This window comes from Miscanthus floridulus, chromosome 9 (assembly GCF_019320115.1).
Source record: "Miscanthus floridulus cultivar M001 chromosome 9, ASM1932011v1, whole genome shotgun sequence".
Taxonomy (NCBI): Eukaryota; Viridiplantae; Streptophyta; class Magnoliopsida; order Poales; family Poaceae; genus Miscanthus; species Miscanthus floridulus.
The window spans coordinates 133,301,581-133,327,484 of record NC_089588.1 but is presented as its reverse complement, the minus strand read 5'-3'; the positions used below and the strand labels follow the sequence as shown (position 1 = coordinate 133,327,484).

General features: G+C 50.7%; 1 protein-coding gene across 1 annotated transcript; it reads right to left on the bottom strand.

The window, feature by feature from the left end:
* Positions 1 to 10,019: 10,019 nt before the first annotated feature.
* Positions 10,020 to 14,336, bottom strand: LOC136482985 (probable polygalacturonase). Its single transcript, XM_066480125.1, has 6 exons — positions 13,942 to 14,336; positions 13,151 to 13,465; positions 12,186 to 12,306; positions 11,912 to 12,086; positions 11,720 to 11,790; positions 10,020 to 11,200 (listed from the first exon to the last, which is right to left on the bottom strand). The coding sequence occupies exons 1-6, from the start codon at positions 13,954 to 13,956 to the stop codon at positions 10,530 to 10,532; spliced, it is 1,368 nt and encodes a 455-aa protein (XP_066336222.1). The 5' UTR covers positions 13,957 to 14,336; the 3' UTR covers positions 10,020 to 10,529.
* Positions 14,337 to 25,904: the final 11,568 nt, after the last annotated feature.

The following is a 25,904-nucleotide window of genomic DNA, read 5'->3' as shown; positions in this document are numbered from 1 at the left end:
CAGTCCTACTAGTTGTATTCAGAATTTGTTCCCAAAATCTTAGCCCTTAGGACTTGTTTATGAGAAGAATGGAAAGCTTAGCGAATGTTTGCAAATATAACACAAGAGGTTTTTTGCAAGCGTAATAGTTGTATTTCATATGTCACATGTTATGACCACATGCCAGCCCCCAAGTGAGGTCTGACCCCTCGTGATTTGCAGGGGTCGGAAGTCACTAAGGATCGGGGTTTTATTATGACAAAAACTGATAAGGAAGAGTGTATGCTTATTTTAAGGATAAAAATGACGTAGCTGCTCAATGTTCCAGGCGTTGGTGAAGACCTCGCCGTTGATGGTTTTCAACCGGTAGGCGCCTGGGCGAAGTACTTCCGCGACGATGTAGGGCCCTTCCCAGGGCGGGGAGAGTTTGTGGCGGTCCTTGTTGCTCTGCACAAGACGGAGGACGAGGTCTCCGACGTTGAAGGCTCGACCCCGCACCCGTCGGCTGTGGTACCGCCGCAACGCTTGCTGGTACTTAGCTGAACGGAGGAGAGCGATGTCGCGGGCTTCATCCAGCTGGTCCATGGCGTCTTGGTGAGATGCCTCGGCTCCCTATTCATCGTATGCTCTGATTCTTGGTGCTCCATAGTCGAGGTCCGTTGGGAGAACGGCCTCAGAACCGTAGACCATGAAGAAAGGTGTGTAGCCGGTGGCCCGGCTAGGAGTTGTCCTTAGGCTCTAGAGCACGGCCGGGAGCTCAGCGAGCCAGCGCGCGCCGAACTTGTTCAGCCGGTTGAAAATTCTGGGTTTGAGGCCTTGAAGAAGCATGCCGTTTGCACGCTCGACCTGCCCGTTCGTCCGGGGGTGTGCGACAGCTGCCCAATCGATCCGGATGTGTTGTTCATCACAGAATCGAACGAATTTCCTACCGGTGAACTGCGTGCCATTGTCTGTGATGATGGAGTTCAGTACTCCAAAGCGATGGATGATGTCGAGGAAGAATAGCATAGCTTGCTCGGATTTGATCGTAGATATTGGTCGAGCTTCAATCCATTTTGTAAATTTGTCAATGGTGACAAGCAGGTGGGTAAAGCCCCCGGGCGCCTTTTTGAGTGGCCCAACCAGGTCGAGCCCCCAGACCATGAAGGGCCACGTGATGGGGATCATCTGGAGAGCCTAGGCCGGGAGGTGTTTTTGCCGAGCGTAGTAATGGCACCCTTCACAGGTGCGTACAATTCGCTCGGCATCGGCTACTGTGGTGGGCCAGTAGAAACCTTGTCGGAATGTATTCCCAACCAAGGTTCTTGGTGCGGCATGATGACCGCATACTCCACCATGGATGTCGCCCAGCAGGAGTTTTCCCTATTCGCCAGGGATACAGAGTTGCAGAATTCCGATGTGACTTCGTTTGTAGAGTTCACCCTCTATAAGAACGAAGGACTTGGCGCGTCGTGCGAGCCGTCGGGCTTCCGTCTTGTCTGCTGGTAGTATGTCGTGGAGGAGGTAGTCGAGGTAAAGCGTTCTCCAGTCATCGGGAGGGTCGGACTCCACTATTGGGCCCTCTTCAAGCTCCATGACCTCGGGGTCGGGCGGAGCAGTTGGCGGATCGGCCCCTAGGGTCGGACTAGAAGGGCCATCGTTGGCTCGCTCTGACCCCACGTAGCGTACCAAGGGTTTGTGTTGATCACTGGCAAAGACGCCTATTGGGACTGGCTCTCGGCCAGATGCTGCTTTTGCGAGCGTGTCGGCCGCTTCGTTGAGGCACCTGGGGATGTGATTGAGTTCGAGGCCGTCGAATTTGTCCTCCAGACGTCGGACCTCTTGACAGTATGCCTCCATCTTGGCGTCGTGGCAGCATGACTCTTTCATGACCTGGTTGATGACCAGCTAAGAGTCGCCCCTAACGTCGAGGCGTCGGATGCCTAGCTCGATGGCGATTCGTAGGCCGTTGATGAGCGCTTCGTATTCTGCAGTATTGTTTGATGAGGGGAAATGAAGCCGAACCATGTACGTCATGTGGACCCCGAGGGGGGATACAAAGACTAGTCCTGCTCCGGCGCCCTTCTTCATCAACGATCCGTTGAAGTACATTGTCCAGTACTCTTGATCGACGGCTGCTGGTGGCATCTGGACCTCGGTCCACTCCGCGATGAAGTCAGCTAGTGCCTGAGATTTGATCGCCGTTCGAGGGGCATAAGAAATGCCCTGATCCATCAACTCGAGTGCCCACTTTGCGGTTCTTCCTGTAGCATCATGGCTACAAACGACCTCGCCGAGGGGGAACGACGTCACTACTGTCACGGGGTATGACTCGAAGTAGTGGCATAGCTTCCTTTTGGTGATGAGGATGGTGTAGAGGAGTTTCTGGATTTGGGAGTACCAGGTTTTGGAGTTGGATAACACCTCGCTGATGAAATATACAGGGCGCTGCACCCTGAAGGCGTGCCCCTCTTCCTCTCGCTCTACTATTAAGGCGGAGCTAACCACTTGGGTGGTGGCCGATATATACAGTAGGAGGGATTCTCCGTTGCATGGAGGAACTAGGACCGGCGGTTTAGTTAAAAATCATTTAACCATGTCAAGCGCCTCCTAAGCCTCGACTGTCCACTCGAAGCGGTCAGTTTTCTTCAGGAGTCGATAAAGGGGGAGTCCTTGTTCGCCGAGGCGTGAAATGAATCGGCTGAGGGCGGCAAGGCACCCTATGATCCGCTGAACCCCCTTTATGTTTTGGATCGGACCCATCCTTGTGATGGCTGATATTTTCTCTGGGTTGGCTTCGATGCCACGCTCGAAGACGATGAAGCCGAGCAGCATGCCCCTCGGGACCCCAAAAACACATTTTTCGGGATTGAGTTTGATGCCATTTGCCTGGAGTTTTGCAAAGGTTTGTTCAAGGTCGGCGACAAGGTGGTCAGCTCGCTTGGATTTGACTACGATGTCGTCAACATAGGCCTCAATGGTTCACCCGATGAGGTCTCCGAAGCAATTAAGCATACAGCGCTGGTATGTTGCCCCAGCATTCTTCAGACCGAACGGCATTGAAACGTAGCAAAACGATCCGAAGGGAGTGATAAAAGATGTCGTGAGCTGGTCGGACTCTTTCATCGCGATTTGATGGTAGCCGGAGTACGCGTCAAGGAAGCAGAGGGTTTCGCACCCCAAGGTGGAATCGACTATTTGGTCTATTCGTGGCAAAGGAAACGGATCCTTTGGACACGCTTTGTTGAGGCCGGTATAATCGACACACATTCTCCATTTCCCGCTCTTTTTTCGGACAAGAACATGATTTGCTAACCACTCTGGGTGGTACACTTCCTTAATGAATCCTACGGCCAGTAGTTTGGCTATCTCCTCGCCGATGGCCCTGCGTTTCTCCTCGTCGAAGCGGCGCAGGCGTTGTTTCACTGGCTTGGAGCCTAGGAGGATCTGGAGAGTATGCTCGGTGACCTCCCTCGGGATGCTCGGCATATCCGAGGGTTTCCACACAAAGATGTCTTTATTGGCGTGGAGGAAGTCGATGAGCGTGCTTTCCTATTCGGAGGAGAGCGCGGTCCCGATATGGACTTTTTTGCCCTCGGAGCTGCTGGGATCCAAGAGGACCTCCCTAGAGCCTTCTGCCGATTCGAATGACCCGGTTGATTTCTTTACGTCGAGTGCCTCTTCGACGACCTTCTCCCTAAGGGTGGCGAGCTCTTTGGAGGCGATGACTGCGGATGCGTGTCCGCAGCATTCGACTTCGCACTCGTAAGCGCGCTGGAAGGAGGTGCCGATGGTAATGACCCTGCGGGGGCCCGACATCTTCAGCTTCAGGTATGTATAATTGGGTACGGCCATGAACTTCGCGTAGCATGGTCGCCCCAGGATGGCATGGAAAGTCCCCGGGAACCCCACTACATCGAAGGTGAGGGTCTCAGACCGGTAATTGGACCAATCCCCAAAAGTGACGGGCAGGTCGATCTGCCCCAGTGGCACGGATTGCCTTCCAGGCACGATGCCATGGAAAGGTGCTCGGATGGGATGGAGGTTCGTTCGGTCGACGACCATCTCGTCGAGCGTCTTGGCATACATGATGTTGAGGCCGCTGCCCCCATCCATCAGTACCTTGGTGAGCCGCTTTCAACCGACGATCGGATCGACGACAAGCGGGTACCTTCCCGAGTGTGGGATGGCATCCGGATGGTCGGTCCGGTCGAAGGTTATGGTGGATTCCGACCACCGGAGAAAGGCTGGCGTGGTCGGTCCAATGGTATAGACCTCACGACGTGCGACCTTCTGGCGGCGCCTGGAGTCGTAGGCCATTGATCCTCCGAAGATCATGAGGGCACCGGTCGGCGTTGGGAAGGTGTCGTCCTTCTCCTCTGTGTCGTTAGTGGTGGGAACAGGCTCCTTCCCCTGCTCCCCCTTGTTAAGGCCCCCGGCCAAGTATTTGCACATAAGGCCGCATTCCTTGTATAGATGCTTGGCCGAGAAGGCGTGGTTCGGGCATGGCCCCTCGAGCATTTTCTCGAAGTGGTTCAGAGTGCCCTCCGTAGGCTTCCAGCCACCTTTGCGGTCGGCAGTGGCCACGAGCGAGTTGTCGCGCCGTTGCTTCTTATTTTTCCCTTTGGCGGGACGGTTGAAGGCGCCTTCGCCGGCGTCCTCGTCCTGCCTTGTCTTTCTGTCGGAGCAATCAAAGATGGCTCCGACCGCCTCCTCTCTAGAGGCGTGACTGGTGGCGATGTCCAGGAGTTCCTTGGTAGTCCGCGGGCCCCTGCGTCCTAGCTTGTGGACCAGGGATTCGCAGGTCATCTCGAATAGAAAGGCTCCTATCATGTTGGCGTCGGCGACGTTCGGGAGCTCGTTGCACTGTCGAGAGAAGCGCCGGATGTACCCATGGAGGGTTTCATCGGCCTTCTAGCGGCAGTTCTTGAGGTCCCATGGGTTTCTAGGGCGTTTGTACATGCCCTGGAAATTGCCCACGAAGATCTCCATCAGATCCGCCCAACTCTGAATAGCATTGGACGGTAGGTGCTCCAGCCATGCTCGCGCCGAATCGGCCAAGAACAGCGGGAGATTGCGAATAATGAAGTTGTCATCACTCGCACCACCGGCCTGACATGCAAGCCGATAGTCTTTGAGCCAAAGCCTGGGATTTGTTTCACCAGAATATTTAGGAATGTTGGTAGGCGGTCGATACCTTAGGGGGAACACGGTGTTGAGGATGTGTCGACCGAAGGCCTGAGGGCCTGGTAGGCCAGGGCTCGGGCTCCGGTCCTCGTTGCTGTCGTAGCGTCCGCCACATCGAGGATGGTAGCCACGGCGTGCTGCTTCTCCATCGTCACCGTGGGCGCGTCTCCGAGCGTCGATGATGCTACGTACGTCGCGGTCACGGCCGAGGCGTTGATGCACTAGGACAGCGGAGGGCTGCCTGCCGCCTGGCGGTGTTTGGTGGACGGACGCGTCCTTGGTGGGACGCACCGAGGGCGCACGCTGGCTAGTGTTGGGTTTGCGTCGTCGGGACAACGAACTTTCCTCCTGCTGCGTCGCCGCCCACTCGAGCAACGTGCGAATTTCTCGGCGGGCGCGACGATCCTTAGACGTCATGGCCTCTGGAAGGCCATGCAGCAAGGCGGTTGCTGCGGCGATGTTCTGACTGGCTCGGGCAAAGTGAGGAAGGGCCCCATCGTCGGTGAGGATCCTTTGGTGTACGGTGCGGGCCGTGGCGCGCGCGCCCCCCGTCTTTGTGGCGTTCAATCTCGCGATTGATGTCCGCGTACTCCCAGACGAGCCCTTGCCCGGCCTCATCGATCTCTTGCTGACGGGCCCTCAGCTGCTCCACCCTTAGGCGAGATGGGGTTGCCGTCTCATTCTCGGATCCACCGTTAGGGTTGTTTGTGGGGGTGACCTCTTCCCCGGAGACACTTTCGACGTGACCCTCAGGGGTCTGTGTCATGAAGCATTCCCGGGAAGGGTGGTGGCTCCCCCTGCTGGAATCTGAGCTGGAGAACGATCCTGGTTCCTCGTTGAGGAGCCCATAGAGGGTCTCCGTATCCTGCTCAATCGCCCCCACGAACTCGATGTCCGTGGGTGACTGAACCATACGTAGCGCTAGAAGGCGGCCAGCGGTCGCCGCAGCGTTGCGGAGACCGAATGGAAACGCTGTCAGGGCGCTCTGTATGGACCCTTCCAGACATAGGGTGGCGTTGTGAGAGGCCTCCCTTGATGACGGGACTCCCAGGGAGTTGCCCAGCGGGCCCTCAAGCCTAAGATGGCTGAGGTTGATGGAAGGGGGAGATGGGGCGGCTGAGTGAGTCAGCGCCAGCTCTCCTCCTAGTGTGACGATGAAATCTAGGTCGCCAAAACGCACATGTGCGCTCGGGGCCCAGGTGATTGCGTGGGTGGCCATCCGAGGCCTGATTTGGAACGCACAAGCCCCCTACCTGGCGCGCCAACTGTCGGTGTTTCGTACAAGCACCGGTAAGTAAATTTATAGTAATGCGCGTTAGGCTCGGATGGTGCGCTAAAGGACACAAGATTTATACTGGTTTGGGCCGAATATCCCTACATCCAGTTTGCTGCTGCTCGTGTTATTAGCACCGTGAATGGTCTGTAGTAAGGGGTACAAACGATCGAGAGAGGGACTGGTCCCAAGTCTCTGATGGAAGGGTTGAAAGGAGGTCAAGAGCTTCGTAGCCGCTTGACTATGTGTATCAGTGGGTGGTCTTCTTTTTGGTCCCGTTTATGGGAGAAGCGCATCCCCTTTTATAGATCAAGGGGCTGGCTTTATAAGGATGTGGGCTTTATCTAATCTTGTGGTTCACGTCTACCCGGCCTGGTCCTTCATTCTGATGAGTGCTAAGGAAGATAAGTGCCTACAACACTGTCGATGTCCCTGCAGAATGTCAGGTTGACTACAGAATGCTGCCCTACACAGGGTATGGGCTGTAGTATAGTGGTTTGGACTTATTAGCCTTTCCTAGCCTTGCTCCGCACGCCTTCTGATTCCTATGAGTCTTCGTCGGAGGGATGAGGGGTCGGGGTCCGGAGTAACGCCGAGGTCAAGGCCTTCTGACTTTAGACCTGAGGGGTCGAAAAGCGGGCGCCGCTCCCTCGGGCCCATAGCGTGGTGACGGAATTCCCGTCGTTCGTGGAGATAGCAAATCTTCTTCTGGAGTGTAGCGGTTGTCGTATATCTTCATCGGGTTCCATGTCCCAGGGCTGAAGGCGGCGCCTACAATTGTACAGGGTGAGGAGCACGCACCTGTACAGCCTTTCAGGCCCTGCGGCGCCTGGAAGGGTCTAAAGCACCCGTCCCGTCATCCTCTGGCAGTACTTTTCCTGCCAGGGCGCAGGATATGGTTCTTGGAGCCACGGTTGACCCGAACGTCTTGTCTTGCCCTGTTTCTATCATCTTGAGGGAACAGGGAGAAGTGGTCAGGTAAGATGAATCCAATCTTTAGATATGGAGCAGGGTGAGGCTCGTTCCTTGCCGTCGGGCGAAACGGAGACCAATCCCTATCTCCTAGGTGAGACCGACCCTGCCCCTCTGGGGTCGGGCGAGGCGGAATCTATCCCTTAGCCCTCGGGCGAGACCGAGCCTGCCCTAAAGGCGTCGGGCGAGACGGAGTCTATCCCTCGGCCCTCGGGCGAGATCGAGCCCGCCCAAAAGGCGTCGGGCGAGACGGAGACTAATCCTTGGTCCTCGGGCGAGACCGAGCCCGCCCCAAAGGCGTCGGGCGAGGTGGAACCAAGCTCCTGTCATTTCAGCAAGGGGTGAAACAATGCTCTTATGCGTCCAGAAGTTTTTAACGTTCGGTGGTTATTGGTTCCACCTTCTGGGGTACCCCGGTATTAGGTCCCCGACAATGTGGTCTAAGAGCATCTCCAGCAGTAGGAGAATATCTCAACCCCAAAAGGCTTCATCTCCAACAGAACAAGAAAATCTCACCCTCAATATCTCTTTCTGACATGTGGGGCCGATTTGTCATTCACACCCTTTCTTCTTTTTTTCTCTCCCCACCCCTTCGTTCCCCCGCGACCTCCGACTCTCCGAGCACCGCATCCTCTTCCATCGCCGCTCCTCTTCCTCCACCGCCCTCCTCGTCGCCACTCCCTCCCTTCCTACGCTCCTCCTGCTCCTCCTCGGCCACCTCTCCTCCACCGCCGTCACCTCATTTGTTGGCCACGTCGCCAGGCTGCGTTGCATCCTCTTCCGCCGCTGCTCCTCTTCCTCTGCCGCCCTCCTACGCCGAGACAGCCGGTGACATGGAAGATGCCAAGTGCGTGCTACCGCTCGTATTGGGGGCTAGTCCAGGTCCCTCATCTTCGAGGGGTTGGGGGCTAGATTTTGAGCAGCTGAGAAAAAAAATTGCTCATTGAAGGTGAGATTGGGGTACTGCTGGAGCTCTCAAATCCCTCAAATTATAGTTTTTTCTCATTGGGGATGGAAATTGGGGGACTGTTGGAGATGCTCAGGCTCATGTACTCCTTGCTCCGCGTGGCTTTACTGACCCCAACAGCTGTGTTTGATGATGGCTACTATTGGAGAAGATAAATAGGGCGTCGAAGTTGGTGCAAAGTGCAAACATGTGGTCTAAGAGCATCTCCAGCAGTAGGAGAATATCTCAACCCCAAAAGGCTTCATCTCCAACAGAACGAGAAAATCTCACCCTCAATATCTCTTCTGACATGTGGGGCCGATTTGTCATTCACACCCTTTCTTCTTTTTTTTCTCTCCCCGCCCCTTCGTTCCCCCGCGACCTCCGACTCTCCGAGCGCCGCATCCTCTTCCATCGCCGCTCCTCTTCCTCCACCGCCCTCCTCGTCGCCACTCCCTCCCTTCCTACGCTCCTCCTGCTCCTCCTCGGCCACCTCTCCTCCGCCGCCATCACCTCATTTGTTGGCCACGTCGCCAGGCTGTGTCGCATCCTCTTCCGCCATCGCTCCTCTTCCTCTGCCGCCCTCCTACGCCGAGACCGCCGGTGACATGGAAGATGCCAAGTGCGTGCTACCGCTCGTATTGGGGGCTAGTCCAGGTCCCTCATCTTCGAGGGGTCGGGGGCTAGATTTTGAGCGGCTAAGAAAAAAAATTGCTCATTGAAGGTGAGATTGGGGTACTGCTGCTGCTCTCAAATCCCTCAAATTATAGTTTTTTCTCATTGGGGATGGGAATTGGGGGGCTGTTGGAGATGCTCCAATCATAAGCAGCTAGAGGATAAAGTGAATCTGCATGGCGAGTGTAGCAACTCAAATTGTGCCCCCTTGATTTACTGGAACAAAGGGGGTGTTTGGGACTGCTTCACAAACTTCACTATGGAGTAGCTCTACAAAAAACTAGAGTTTGTAGAGTACCTCTTTAGGTGCTCTCATAACTCCACTATTTTTCCTCGAACTGAACACGTGGAGCTAAAATCGTTTGGCTAAAAAACGTGGAGCGGAGCAGTCTCAAACACCCCCAGAAGATGGCGCCATGGCTGTTGTGGCGGTGTTTAGGAGTTAGGTTGTGTCGGCAGAGGAAGCAATTATAGTAGAGGGGATAGGGATTAAAAAAATAAATACATATAATCTGAAATGGTAGCATGAAGATCCGGACACAAACAGCAAGATATATAAGTTCACCTGTGTGGAGACGGAATCAATAAGAAAAAACAACAGCAGATAAAATTAAACAGCCTGACACACACACCAACTCCCAAAAAAAAGGAAAAAATGAACTCCAGAACCGACCCTGGTAAGACAAGCCTATTGTATAAGTTCGGTTCATATAATAATATAATAGTTCCTACAGCCCTACAGGAACATAACAAAACTGCGACAACCTTTACACCACCAAGAGATTCCTCCAAAGGGTACAAGAATAAGGCCATGATGAACAGCTCAAACATGTCACCAGCTCTCCACAAGTCTCGACAACTTTCTATCAGTTGTTCGGCAGCAGGAGGCAGTTGAAGAGGCTTGCACAATTGGTAAACCAAACATGCCCTCAGTGGAGCAAACCATGCCAATTGTGCCAAGCTAATAATGTCCCGCAGAGAGGACAAAAGCAGCAATCAGCATCAGTCTAACAACCCAATTGACACCAAGTTCTTTATTTATATACACCAAAGCACCCTGGCTCTACATTCACCAGCCTGTCAGACTTACAAGATAACATGCCATGCCTTTCAATCAATCAGACTGAATGAACGCTCAAAGGGGGGATGGAATATACACATACTATAATTTAATCATGATGTTTGATAATTTATAACCAGATGACAATAGTATGAAGCAACTGTTCTGCACTCAACACCTACCAAAAAAAAATTCCTTCTTACAGATTGAATAAAGAAATGTAGCTGTACAAGCAAGCACCTAGCTGTCCACAACCCCCACTTGATTCTTCCCCTTCAAGGTCATCATGCAGCTTATAATCCGAGGCTCAGGGCCATGAGAGGGGGCAGCGATATTGTTCCTTTTTCCTGAGTTGTTTATTGGGAAAGAATTGAGAAAAAGCTGGTGATGGAGGCTTAATCGATCGTGCAAGGACTGCAGCAAGAAATGGGGAGAACAAGAAATGGAAGGATGAACATTTATGCTGTTGCAATGACACTGTAGCTAGCAAGGGAGAAGCAGATGGAAGAACTGGAGGATGGATCGCGGAGCTCTGTGCAAGGTTCAGGAAAGACCGCCTCAGAGTAGCCAGAAACATTGGAACAAGACCAGGAACTTGAACCAGAATCTGCAGCCATAGAGAAATTGAGATTGGAAAGGCAGATAGCTGTGAATGGGGCACTATCGATTCCTGACAAAACTCCAGCAACCGAGATGTTTGTGCCGACCATGTTCTTCATGGTGACTTGATCGATCGTCGGGAGGTCAGACAGGTCGAAACTGTCATCTGGGTGGGTTGAACAGTTACCAGTGAACTCAATGCCAACATGTACATTTTCCATTTGTACCTCCGAGATGACCACTTCCTCTATGTAACCCCCACGACCTGGTGATGTCTTGAAAGAAATACCTTTATAGGAATCATGGATCCGGAGGTGGTTAACATGAATATCTGAAATCCCACCAGACATCTGACTCCCAAATGAAAGAGCAGCTCCAGAAGATGATAGCAGATCCACTCTGCTAATACGAATGTCAGACGTAGGCCTCCCAAAGGAAATGCCATACTTGTCCCATCCGCTTTTCAGTGAAATTGCTTCATGACTGACACTTATGGTGCTGTCTTCAATACATAAGTTTGAACATGAATCTGGACCAAGAATGAACAATTAGTCAAATAAGTAAAAACTTCTTGTCATCGCTGTCAAGTGCATTTAAGAGTTACAAACTACGAGTAGTTCAGATTCTTTGCTAAGGCTATGGAGGAACAGTTGGGGCATATTATACAGGCTTGGATGTTACAAAAAAACAAGAAAAGGGAAAAGGAGAATCAGTGTTTCATCAGGAATCAGGATGTTTTTGCTGCATTCAGCACTAACGCATTAAATGCTACCAGCAAGAATGAATTAAAATATCTATGCTATATGAAAATAAAACCTAAAACTATGTATTCAAAAAAGGGCGTACCCAGTGCTGAGAGCATCCCGCACTGTACGGGGTCTGGGGAAAGGTATTAGCAGCAAGCCTTACCCTTGCGATGTGCAAATGCAAAGAGGCTGCGGCTCGAACCCAAGACCTTCCGGTCACAGTCGGTAGTACTCTACCGCTTGCACCAGGCCCGCCCTTCAAAAATATGTATGTATTCAGACTAGAGAAAAAAAAAACATACCTGGAACTATGCCATCAGTCAGTGGAGCCTCCAGTGAGGTCTCAATCGTCACATTGTGGACCTTTACGTTGCTAGAGAATACAAAAACTTATGCATTAATACAAATGCAACTAATATTCACCAAACACCTTACACACAAAGCTAAGTTTTTTTTTGACAACATCACACAAAGCTAAGTTAATGGCATTGCACCTGCAGTACACCGGATGTATGCTCCAGGCTGGTGAATTTAAGAATGTCAAGTTTGAGATCACAATATCTTCAGAATACAGAAACTCCAAAATATGAGGTCGACTATGGTTCAGCTCATGGGAGCGCAGCCACTGCCACCATACTAAGCCCTGACCATCAATAACTCCATTGTTCCCTGGAATAAGTGGACAAGACATGCAAGGGCCATTAAATTTTGACTAAAGAACATAACAAAGCTGAAAAATGCATATACAAGACAGAACAAAGCAGTTACCGGTTATGACAACATCAGTTAAGTTGTATCCGCTTATCAAGCTTCGATGTCTAGGACCAGGAAGGTCTGTCCCTTGGCCATAAGATGGCAAAGGTTCCACGATCGGCCATTGTGATGAGTCCTACAATGAGAAAGAAAACAGAGAAAAAATACTCATGTCAGCACCTTTAATAATTAAAAATACAAAAATCTTCATATCTGAAGGACATGGCATTGCTTGCCTTTTTACATCCCAAAATACATATATGGCGGACAATGTGTAATGCCAAACCACGTTTCTAAGGAGTTATGCAAGTCAAAAGCGAAAAAAGGTTCAATAAAGACATAGAAGTGACCGCAATCTGCATGGCAGGACCTAAGAAACACGCCTAGCCTTTTTCGATACAAGATTAATGAGGTAAGCTTGACTTCAAAACTATGCAAAAGGAAATTGCCTATTCTTGGCTACCTGCCTCGCAGCAATAGCTATATGTTTCACCTTCCAAAAACTCACTCCATACAGTAAAAGCAAACAGAAACAACTACAAGACTTATCCAAAAAAAAGAAAAGAAAAGAAACAACTACAAGCCTCTCATCTAGAACAAAACTTGAATACTACTTATCGTGATACCTGTAAAGGATTTTCCCCGTGATATGAAGCGATAACAAAGAACATAAGAGCAAGAAAGATGGCGTCCAAATCCATGGCATGTGACTTTCACCTCACAGATGTCAAAATCACTCCTTCCTGAGGTACATCCAACAACCATATCTAAACAGACTAAGATGACCAGATCAGCAATACCAATCCTACTACCAGCTCACATCCAGCCAATGCAGGTTGAAAAGGATAGGCACCAATCACACACACACTCTGAATGCCAACGCGAGCAGAATCTCTGTAACTACTACTGCCTTAACAACCCGTGACAAGAAACGGAATCGAAAGCAAGGCAATGCCCCCCCACCCCACTGCCGGCATTACCTTTACGCCGACGATGACGGCACCTTGCTCCAGGTAGAGGGTGAGGTGGCTGGTGAGGTTGAAGCTGCCGGTGAGCCAGCGGCCCCTGGGCACGTACAGCTGCGCGCCGCCCTTGTCGGCGAAGGAGCGGACGTAGAAGACGGCGTTCTGGAACGGGACCGTGTTGAGCGTCCTGCCGTCCCCGACGGCGCCGAACTCGGTGATGGTGACGCTGTGCGGGCGCGACCCCGGCGGCGCCTGGTCCCGCAGCTCGCCGCGGGCGCAGGCCGAGCCGCGCGCGGCGGCGGCCAGCACCACCACCAATGCCAGGACGACCTGCAGAGCAGAGCGGCATTGCCGTCGTCATGGCCGCAGCAAGAGTTAGCAAATCAATCTGTCCACCCCAACCAAACACGGCGCATTGAATTGGAAGCTAAAATCATTCGAATCAAACAAAGCTCCTAGAATTTCGCTGCTCAACCGGAACCAAAACCATCTTCGTTGCCACAAGATCTACGCGGGGGACGAACGATCAGGGGGAGCAACGAAAGGGCCCGCCATTCATTCCCTGACCAAGATCCCGAAATCCAGTACGGATCGCACGGGATGCCAGGCGCTCGACAGCCACAGTGAAATCACCAAGCTATGCGCCCCACGCGCATAAAGCCGAAAACGAGAATCCAAGAGCCGCCCGCCCATTCGGGAGCTAGCATGAAAAGCGCCATCTTTAATGGCGCAACAAAAATCCCAGAGGAAGGCGGAAAATCATCAGGCAAGCCATCAATCTAATAACGAGAGGAGAACGTACTTACTACTAGGCCCTTCATGAGTCCGTCTGCCTCCTCTCTTGGCCGCCGCTGCGGGAGGAGAGGAGGAGGGAGATGGAGAGGGAGGCGAAGCAGCAGCGGCGATCCCAGGCGCCGCCGCCGCAAGACGCCCCACAGTGGAACACGCGGACACCGAAAAAAGAGGCTCCTTTACTCCCGGGAGAATCGGTTGAGATAGATACAGATACCCCGCCACCCCGGGAGAAACGGAAGCGGGAGGCGAGGGGAGCGGAACAGCCGCCGGCTGCCGCTGCAGCTGAGGGGAGAAGCTGCAGCGCCTGCTGCGGCGGCAGGGGAGGGGAGGGGATGCGTTTACAATGCTCTGTACTGATACTACTAGTAGTAGGAGAGGAGGCTACCAGCAGTAACAATACTCTGCTTCGCCTCCTCTGCCTCAAGTCTCCTCCCTCTGCTGTCTCCTCTCCTGATTATATATTTTTCCAAATGTGAGTGAGAGATTATAAAAGGAGAAAGGTTTTAGATTGGGGACAAATATTTTTCCAAATGTGAGTGAGAGATTATAAAAGGAGAAAGGTTTGAAATTGGGGACTAAAACCGGAAGGAGGTGAATGGGGGACTAAATTCGGCAAAAAAAAAAAAGGGTGTATTGGAATGAGCTGGCATGCTCTGATTATCCTTGTTATTATTTCATTTATTTATTTGTTTTGGTTTTGAGAAAATTGGGTTGGGATTCTCAAGGCGGCTCTGGTTGATGATTGGCCAATAGGATGGGGATTCAAAGGAAAGGTGAAATTCAAATTGGATTTAGAGATGGAAAGAGTTAATCTTTTTTTTTTTTGGTGTAGTAGTTGTTTTGTGTGTGTGTGTGTGTGGTGAGTTGTCACACGGTAACGATATCCTCATGTGTGCATGAGCTGTTGTTGGTCACCGGGCATTGGAGAAAGACAAAAATAATTAATGAAATGGAGCATGGAGTTTTTTTTTAAAAAAAAGGAAAAAGAAAAATTGTGTTGCAATTTTGCAAGGTGTTTATCTACACCTTGAGCACGTCAGTTTAGTGAAAGATTGACATTTTTTAACGAAAAGATTGACATTTTTTGTTTTGTGATGAGAATGTGATACTGCTTCTACTGTTTTGTGCAAAATGAAAATGAAAAAAAAAGGAGATCAACTTTGGCCCCTTGCTAGGTGACGTATTATTGTAGTCAAGAGAGACAAATCCAAAAGCAATTCTTATATTTCATAATTTGTCAAGTGTTTGTTATACTTATTAACTATACGTTCACGGGCGCATAATTTAATTTAAAGTTTACAAAATGCATTGTTTGAGATTTCATCTAATAAAATAGGCTTAAACTTGGTCACTACTCCGGGTACAACATATTTTATTATTTATATGTAGTGGCCCTCAAATTTTAAGAAATGTATAGATGTATAGATTTTCTCAAACAAAATAACAGCTCCGCTGCTCCGGATGGAAATCGGAAACCTCAATCAAGGCAGTCCCACTGCAGCTTGGAACGGACCCACAAGGCAGCTGGGGCAATCATGATGACAGGTGGGGCTGGGGTCTTTTATGTGGGTCCATGTGCTGCATCTGAGTGGGTCCATGTGCTGACACGTGGGGCCCGTCCAATTCCTTCCTTGGATACTTTGGAGTCTGGAGTGGCACTTAAGTACACTATTTAGCCAACAATTTTCTTTATTTGATCGACATCATGTTGACAAGGTAGTACCACAGCACTAACAGAATGTCAAGCTTATAAGGAGGAGGAAACATGAACCTTATTAACCCCTTTTTTCCCCTTCAATCTGTGATGAGTGCCCAGAGAGACATAATCATGATGCTCTTCAAATTAAACAAAATGATGGCTGAAAAAATAAGTAGGAGTATGGGTGAGAATATTGATAAGGTTAAACTTTACTGCAGCCCTCTAATTAATTCCGATTAATGTCATGTTGGCAGGCAACAAATTGGCATCAAGCTGTGCTGAATTTTTGGAAAGGAAAAAAATTAAAAAAAATCCTGCATTTATTGATTTGGAGGAGGGGAGCAGGAAAGGCTAGGAGTTTATGTGTGTGCACATATCCAGCTAGTCGTGCATGACAGCTGCAACACGTAGTACAGATCACACGGTGGGAGGTGAGCAGAGTCGGTGGGCTATAATTGTTGCCAAGAATGTTCTGCTTGATTAGGGCAGGACATGCTGTAGGTACACCCAGATAACAGCCTTGCAAACAAGGCTCGCCATTTTTGTTTTTTTTTTCTGTAGTAGACAATAGATGCAAGAGCAGTATATCGCTAGTACTCATCATGAGCACATTGTGTGTTATAGAAACTATTTTCGTGAAATTTAAATGAATTTTTAACTGAGGTGAGCATGGTGGATTAATTACGGTCCCACGAAAGGTAGAACCGTAGAAGAATTTTACATAGCGTGGCATATATATGGCTACAAAAAAGGAAATAGCGTTGGCATATTTCTTATTTCAAAAACTTGTGTCGATGTGTTTTAAAATTAAAACCAGTGAATTGCAGTAGCGCCATAGCCAGGATAACGAGCCAAAACCAAGCGGTTTGGATGTTGAGCAAACTTTTCTCGGATCTTGTGTGGGCGAGGTTAGCTCTTGCTAGCTCAAGCGGGCCAAATCGGCTCACACGAGCTGACAAGCTCCTCGTACCTAGCTCTGGCAAGACGAGCTCGCCTAGAAACAAAGCATGTCCCAAGTCATTTGTAATGCCAACATTTGTATTTTGTTCATTGTTTATGATTTTGAGGTCACCTGAAACCAAGCACATCCTAAGTCATTTGTAATGGCAACATTTCTATTTCGTTCATTATTTATGAGTTTTGAGCTCACCTGGAACCAAGCACGCCCCAAGTCATTTGCAGTGGCATCGCACGCATGCAGCACGGACTCATCCGATCGACTCCTAACCTAGCTGGCTACCACATATATATCTAGGCCTATCGCTGGCATTGCATATGCATGGCACAACGACCTGCTGGTGGAGGCAGCGAGAGAGAGTCGGTGCAAGGAAAGGAAAAGGATGTGATGCTTGCATGCATGGCGGCGCAAACGTCTCGCGATGCGACGACAGTCCATCCTATCAGCTACGGAGTACGACGACGTTAGCGCTCGCATGCAGCTAGCACAAGGCTAGCTATATACCTAGAAGAAGCACAAAGGGGTACAAATCAAGGCAGTCCCACTGCAGCTTGGAACGGACCCACAAGGCAGCTGGGGCAATCATGATGACAGGTGGGGCTGGGGTCTTTTATGTGGGTCCATGTGCTGCATCTGAGTGGGTCCATGTGCTGACACGTGGGGCCCGTCCAATTCCTTCCTTGGATACTTTGGAGTCTGGAGTGGCACTTAAGTACACTATTTAGCCAACAATTTTCTTTATTTGATTGACATCATGTTGACAAGGTAGTACCACAGCACTAACAGAATGTCAAGCTTATAAGGAGGAGGAAACATGAACCTTATTAACCCCTTTTTTCCCCTTCAATCTGTGATGAGTGCCCAGAGAGACATAATCATGATGCTCTTCAAATTAAACAAAATGATGGCTGAAAAAATAAGTAGGAGTATGGGTGAGAATATTGATAAGGTTAAACTTTACTGCAGCCCTCTAATTAATTCCGATTAATGTCATGTTGGCAGGCAACAAATTGGCATCAAGCTGTGCTGATTTTTTGGAAAGGAAAAAAAATTTAAAAAATCCTGCATTTATTGATTTGGAGGAGGGGAGCAGGAAAGGCTAGGAGTTGATGTGTGTGCACATATCCAGCTAGGCGTGCATGACAGCTGCAACACGTAGTACAGATCACACGGTGGGAGGTGAGCAGAGTCGGTGGGCTATAATTGTTGCCAAGAATGTTCTCCTTGATTAGGGCAGGACATGCTGTAGGTACACCCAGATAACAGCCTTGCAAACAAGGGTCGCCATTTTTGTTTTTTTTTTTCTGTAGTAGACAATAGATGCAAGAGCAGTATATTGCTAGTACTCATCATGAGCACATTGTGTGTTATATAAACTATTTTCTTGAAATTTAAATGAATTTTTAACTGAGGTGAGCAGGGTTGATTAATTACTGTCCCACGAATGGTAGAACCGTAGAAGAATTTTACATAGCGTGGCATATATATGGCTACAAAAAAGGAAATAGCGTTGGCATATTTCTTATTTTAAAAACTTGTGGCGATGTGTTTTAAAATTAAAACCAGTGAATTGCAGTAGCGCCATAGCCAGGATAACGAGCCAAAACCAAGCGGTTTGGATGTTGAGCAAACTTTTCTCGGATCTTGTGTGGGCGAGGTTAGCTCTTGCTAGCTCAAGCGAGCCAAATCGGCTCGCACGAGCTGACAAGCTCCTCGTACCTAGCTCTGGCAAGACGAGCTCGCCTAGAAACAAAGCATGTCCCAAGTCATTTGTAATGTCGACATTTGTATTTTGTCCATTATTTATGATTTATGAGCTCACCTGAAACCAAGCACATCCTAACCTAGCTGGCTACCACATCTATATCTAGGCAGCTACTGCTGCTACCACATCTATCGCTGGCATTGCAAATGCATGGCACAACGACCTGCTGGTGGAGGCAGCGAGAGAGAGTCCGTGCAAGGAAAGGAAAAGGATATGGCGGCGCAAACGTCTCGCGATGCGACGACAGTCCATCCTATCAGCTACGGAGTACGACGACGTTAGCGCCCGCATGCAGCTAGCACCAGGCTAGCTATACACCTAGAAGAAGCACAAAGGGGTACATGGATGCTGATGCTAGCTCAGCATCATATCGATCGTCTATGCGCCCAGCGTGTTGCATTGCCTCGAGTTATATATGTACTCCCTCCGTCCCATTGAGTTTGTCGCTCGGGAATCGGGATTGTGAGGGGGGCACGGTTTTCCAACGACAAACTCAATGGGACGGAGGGAGTAGGGCCCGGTTAGTTTGGTGACCAGGGAAGTCTGCCTATATATTCGGTTGACTGTATAATAGATAAACACATCAGTTGTTTGATGGCTGCTCCCTCCGTTCCGATGCATAGGTCGTTTTTTGCCGTAAGTTTAACTGGATTTAAAGAAAATACATGCAACATTTGTATCTCCAAATAACTTCATTATGAAAATAGATTAAATGATCTATCTAATGATATTATTTTTTATATCATGGGATTAACCGAGGCGGACATTTGTTTTAACCGGGGCGGTCACAAACAACCGCCTCGCGAAATCGATTAATGGAGGCGGCTAAAAAATAACCGCCTCCTAAAACTCATTAACGAAGGCGGGCCCTATAAAAAGTCTGCCTCCAAAAATACCCCTATTAACCGAGGCGGGCCACTTATAAGATCCGCCTCGGTTAATCGTAGCCGAGCCCACTAGCAATGAAAAAGCCCAAAAAAGCCCAATATCACACCCACACTATATATACCGTGACTTAGGGTTTCAGCTCTCATTCCTCACCCTCACCTCCCCCCGCACCTGTTCCTCACCGAGGCTTCCTCTCCCTCACCTCTCCCTCCACTCTCTCTCTGGCGTGGCGTGGCGCAGTGGAGTGGCCTCGTGGGCGGGGCACGGTGCGGCGGAGCGGTCTCTCTCCCTCGCCGGTGCTCAGATCCACGGCGCCGGCTGGCGGATCCGGTGGCCGTGGCCCAGATCCGTCCCCCTGTTCCCGGATCCGGCCATCTCCGCGCACGGCGGCGGCTTCGCGACTGGCGGCGCGACCCCAAGCTACGGTGGCTTCACGCTGGATCTGGTGCGGCCCCAGCAGATCGAAGCGCCTCCCGGCAGCGGATCCAAGTTAGGCGCGCCCCCTGGTGGCGGATCCGACAATGACGGCGCCCCTGATCTGGCGAGCAACGGCGACGGTGGCCCGTGGATGGGCTCGTCGGGCTTATCCAAGGTTTTCCTTTTTTTATTCGATTTACCGAGGCGAGCATCCAACCACCTCGAAAAAGGTTCCATTTACCATGACCTTTCGTCCGAGGCGGATGCGATACCCGCCTTTGTTAATCGTTTTTGCCCGTCTCGTTAAGTTTTCTGTAGTAGTGAACGGAAGCAGCATGTATCTAATAACGTCAAAATGACATGTAGTTTGGAACAGAGGTGTAACACCCTCGGTGTTACATTGTGCATCTTTTGCTAAAACCCTGCATAAGTATCATAATTGTTTGTACATATGTGTAATCTAGAGTGTAAATCAATATACGACATTGGAACGTTCATCTGAAACGTGAAACAAATATTACATTTCACTTAGGGTTCTTAATGATTTTTTGTTGAATGGAAATGATATAGGGTGCCTGTGTGAACTTTAATAAAGATGGTAGTTTAAACTTCATAGGTAACGATGAAATACTTGCGGTCGGAAATGGGGTTCGCTAGCTAGGAGGTCAAGTAGCTTGGAAGGGGATGCGACGCGAAACCGTTCGAGGTTTAAGTCATTTCGCGTAGGTTTGAAAATGGGTCGACGAACCCATGTTCGGCAATCTTTGTAGAGCGATAGGGTTAAGGAGTGGCGAGATGTTTTGACATGGTTGGCTAGTCCTAGGTATCCTCTTGAGCGTTGAACAGCTGGTTTGGCGTTTGGAGCATCGGATTGAGTTTTTTAGCTGCTTTAAAAAGCGTGTAGGTCACGTATCAGCGAACGGTGCCAGCGCTGGCCGCGGTCACCCTGCCCGGCTCTCGGTGTGGTCGCGTTAGCGCTCGGCGTCGCCATGTCTGCTACCTTGCGGACGCGCCACTCGCGAGCCGCCGCTTCGGCCGTCCTCGCCAATGGCACAGTTCCCTGATCACCCCGCATTGTTGCTTTGGAACGCCGCACAGGCTCCCGCTCGCGCCCTGCCACATGGTCCCGCCTCGCCGCGCCGCTGTCGCGCCATCGCGCATCACCCACACGCATGGCCTCGCTGCTGGCCAGGGTCTCTGCTATTGCGCCCTAGTACGTGCTCACGCACGCACGCGCACTACAACGATTGACCCTGCTGCTCTGCCCGCCATCGCGTCCGCTTGCATTGTCCTAGCGTCGCCGTTCGCCAGGCGCGCACACGGGCACCTCCTGCACCGCACTGTTGCTGTTGACGTAGCACTACTACACGCGCATGGGGCGGCACCTAATCTCACTAGCACGCCCATGTTCACTGCCACATTTCGTCGCTACCTCCCCAGACCTGCCTTACTCTGTGGTGTCTGTGCTGAGTCGCCGTCGGCGCGCGTGTAGTGCAGTGTGGCGACGTCTGGTGCACGTCTCGCTGCTTCCCATCACCCGTGCGCGCTAGTACCTTGCGTTGACGGCCACGATAGTGTTGAGCCAGGCCGCGCCTAACTCCCCTGTCTCTGTTGTCGCCATGGCTGGCGTGGCCGTTTCTTCGATTCACCGTGATAGCAGCACCCTAATCCAATTAGCCGCGTCCTTGGCTTCGCTGAGTTGCCAGCCATCCTACTGACCCTACCTCACTACCTGTGTCCCCACACTGTGCTTCAATTTTGAAATGCCGCTCCGCCGGGCTCTTAAGACCGGGGTGGCCTGCGCCGTCGGCAAGTCGCGTAACCGTAGCATATCGTTTCAATTCCCTGCGCTAATAGCCTCGTCTCCACCGCCTCAGCACCTCATGCACCTCGGCCAAGGCACTGCCATAGTCTAGTCATCCCTGATGCAGCCGTGCCAGCGTCGTGCGTCGCCGCACCGCCTAGGCGCACGTGGCCAGCTCGACTCGGGCCGTCTCTGGCCAAACCGACACTTCTACTATCTCCGTGGGTAGTCCCTTGAGCTTGCTAGCTAACTCGTTTGCTTTGTTTTCGCTGTCGCTCACGGAGCTTGGGACAACATCCTCGTTCGCCGAATCACCTCCCACTGCTACGCGCTGGAGTCAAGGTGAGCATCGGCTCCTTAGGTCGGGATTGGGGGTTCGGGTGTGGCCAGCATAGCCGTCCGATGCCCGTGCCGTCGCGCCGATGCGCGCACGGTGGCCGGGGGACGTGGCCACGATGAAGAAGGGAAAGTGCGGGGTTGTAGTTGAAAAACTAGTGACTCGGTGAAATAGTAGCCGTGTTAGTTTTGCGAATAGGGTTATGTGCGAGGGCTTATTCGCTTATGCGCCAGGCGCGCACGGCTCCGCTGTGGGCCGCCTGCGTTGGGCCACGTGGGCCGCGCCGGTGGCAGCATGCGTGCGTGGGCGGGAGGCTGAATTGGGCCGCGCCGCTCGAGTTAGGCCGTGCAGTGGGATTTCGTTTTCCAATTTCCAGTAAAATGTAAATGCTTATTAATTTAGTTTTCAAGCTAAACTTTGATAATCTGTGGTAAATCTTGTAGATGTCCAAAAATAGTGAAACCAAGTTTGTTAGGTTCACAAAATGCCATCTATCTGTGAGTGTAGTTAGTTCACAGTTAGCTATTATGATGATAGGTTCATAAATTCAAACTAGAGAGCTTAGAATTATGTAGATTAATATTTATAGGAATTTTTGTGGTAAATTGATGATAGATATAGCCATAAAAATTTCACAGTAGGCTCACTTGATTATTAGGTACTTGCTGTAAATTTTGTGGACTTAGAGTAAGTTGGTGAATAGAGTAGCTATCATCCTCGTTTTATCAAATCGGTATTAGGGGTAAGAATACATGTAGTTGCTATAAGAATGTATGTCATATTTCATACTTGTTAATGGTGACAGTACGTAGCTTAGCCTTTAGTGGGTAGACCTCACTTAGTAGTTTGATAGATGTAGTTGTAGGTTACGAGTTGCTGTTGTCATATTATTAAACATTGCATCATTATTTCATGTAGATCACGAGCTGGTAGATTTCGTGCCCGTCGACGAACAGGAGTACGACGAGGTCGTCGAGGAGTATGAGGAGGAGATCTTTGTGCAGGAAGAAGCCCCGGAGCAGTTTGGTGCTGACCCTACTGACCCATCGCCTGCCCAAGGCAAGCCCCGGTGCATAACCCATATTGTTAATGATCACTGAATATATATATGTGATGTGTATTTAAGTTACAGGCATTTTATGGAAACTACCTGCATAAAATATATCTACCCATGAGTCCTACTAGTACAGGTCGAGTAGTTGCTATGCTCAGGATATCGGTAGCGTGAGTAACCTACCGTTACTCGCAAATATGGTGATCGGGCAGGGATATGGTTTGGGTACTGGTGGGTGTAAGGGGTTGTGTCCTGCGGCCGACAGGACATGGCTTGGTTACATTTTTCCCTGTGCGTGTCTATTAAGGATCGATCGTTACAATGGACGCTAGGCAAGTCACAGATCTATTGTCCCGAGCGCATACTTAGGTATGGGCGCAGGGAAGACTTGTTGCTCTCTTGTCGTGGATCCGGCTCTTTCTGGACCAACTGATTGGAGACGGAGATGGTGGAGGTCCTGGCACCACATAGAGTCCAGGACTTAGGAGTGGGGGCTCGGAGTCTAAGTTTGGATGGGGACCTAGACACCCGGGACATGAGGGTGATGGGTTAGTCCTGCTTGTGTCTGGAGTACAAGCGGGGCATGTGTTTTTGGGGCACCCAGCTGGGCACATTGGTTCGCGAATCGCCGCCGAGTCAGTACGACTTGTCTTAACTCTAGCATCGTAGTAAGAACTGAAAGATGACAGGTGATGAAATAAAACTGATTGCTCAACTCTTGCTTGAAAGTAGAATAGGTGCTTATATAGACTGCATAGATAATAAATGAATGTGGCCAATAATAATAACCTAAATAAGGACTCACTATTAGTATTGCTTTCTGCTAAAATAAACCAGCAAGCCATAAAGCTTCTCATATTCCTTGGAGTCGGGAAATTATTCCCACTAGTCGGGTAAGTCTTGCGAGTATATTGTGTACTCATGGTTTATTTACCCCTATTGCAGGTGATGCTTGAGAAGTACCTTGTGTGGAGGGTTCTTCTAGTGGGCTCAGACAGATTCTCGTCCCTATCTCTAGATGTATATTTTTAATTCCGTTGTTTGTCACCGCACTTTGGTATTTGGTATTGTAATAATGTACTTTTTAAGAAACTTTGATGTATGAAATGGACAAGTATTGTAACTCGTTTTCATTATTGGATCCTTGAAAAAAAATGTGGATCTTTCGGGTTCTCCCTTGGGGTGTGCCCAACGGATACTGCCCGTTGTAGCTTGCTTTCGGGGTGCTTAGTGTCTAGTGGAAGACGAGCGCCTCCGTCAGTATACTATACCAGGCTATTCTGCCATAAGAGGGTGATAGTTTTCTTAGGCCGCCGGGTGCGCTCGCTCGCTCTAGCCGCACGTGTGGTTGCCCACTCTGCCAGCACTCGCCCGCATCACCGTAATGCGCTCGCCCATGCTGTCGGCCTGCTGCAGAAGGTCGCCAGTCACCTCGAGTGCTCGCCTACGCCGCCGTGCTCGCCAGCAGCCGCAATGCGTGCTTGCCGGTCACCACCGCGCCGCCGTGTGTGTTCTGCGTCGTGTGAAGTTCGAAGAGTTTCAGAGAATGAGAGGAGAGAGAGTATAGGAGGGAGGAAGGGATAAGGGAGAGCGTTGGGAGCCTAGGACGGGGAAGGGGAGTGCTGGTGAGGTGGAAGCCCTGCTACCTTGGGCATACCCCTAGGTAGACTGCCGACCATATTTCATCGATAGTGGCGCGCCAGGTAGGGGGTATGCGTACTGCTCTCTAGACGAACAAGATGGTCATCATCCCCGGTACAATGGCTACGTCGAACGGCCTCACGTTCACCATCGGCCAGATCACCTGGACCACTAGCTTCGACGACTTCATCGCCATGACCCCAGAGGAGGCATGGTTTCAATCTGCGTCGACCACTACTTCACCTGCATCGGCTATGGCTCCAACCATGGTGGATCCGGCTCCGACCACGCCAGCATCGTCTTCAACCACGCCGACAACCCGTCGTCCGCTTTCTCGCTACAAAGGGACGCAGATCGACAACACCGACCTGCTCGACTCCATCGATTGGGTCGGCACCAAACTTGCTGAAGCCCTGGCTCTAGTAAGTTTGATTCAAAGTCAACCCAATGAGCAGGTAACTACTACCCACAACAGATCTACCCGACCGGCTCGGGCCAGTCGTCCTGCATGACTCGGTACGGATCTCGTGGTCACATCTACTCCTGAAGGGCACTCCATTCATCGCTGGCTAGCCCCCGCGATGGGTCTCCGGCTCTCCGAGTATGAAGCCTCGATGGAGAACCACCAGGCCTAGCCCTACGGCCTGTGCAACTTCATCAACATGGTCTGGATTGAGGATTATCAAGAAGGATCGGTCCACACAATTCAAGAGGGTGGCTCAATCTCCTCGTCTGGCATCGCATCTAATGCCTCCGTCCACACCGAGCTCCAGCATCATGACCATGAAGGCGTTGAATACGATCTGGATATCCTAGACCACGCCTCGGGATTCCCATGATTCCCATCCTTCCCACCAAGGTGAGGAGACTTGATCAATGTTTTCAATAATGACGAACCACCGGCTGTCGGCGAAAAAGTACAAGAAAGGCTAGCACGCGAAGCACGCAATATTAACCGGTTTAATCGCCGACAAATCGAAGCCGAAGTAGAAGAGAAGGCCCAACGCATAAGGGTCCAGCCACACGACCTTAACAATGCCTTTGACAGGGTGGGGGACAAGCAGGTCTTCAAGACTCTAAGCGCCAGCATAGCTGTTGCTATGGCGACAATGCAACGACTACCTAATACCCCAGAAACTCAGGCAGTTCATGATGATATACAAGCTTACCTGACGGCTGCTATGGCTCAGACCGCAGAGATTGTAAATCAAGCCCGGGCTCCATCCGTCTCAGTCGAATCAAGCCACAGCCACCAGTACTCAAGTCGCTCATAGCCACCCAACCAACATGGCTCGTGCAACAACGACCCATCAGACAACCGTCAAGGCGGAAACGGTGGACATGATGGTTGTCGGGACGACAACCGCCGTCGGGACGACAACCGTCATGACTACCGGGACGACAACCGCCG

Coding starts and splice junctions, on each gene's coding strand:
- LOC136482985 (XM_066480125.1), bottom strand. Junction 11,791..11,911: donor ATACATCCGGTGTACTGCAG/GTGCAATGCCAT, acceptor TGTATTCTCTAG/CAACGTAAAGGTCCACAATG. Junction 11,201..11,719: donor GACTGATGGCATAGTTCCAG/GTATGTTTTTTT, acceptor TTCTTGGTCCAG/ATTCATGTTCAAACTTATGT.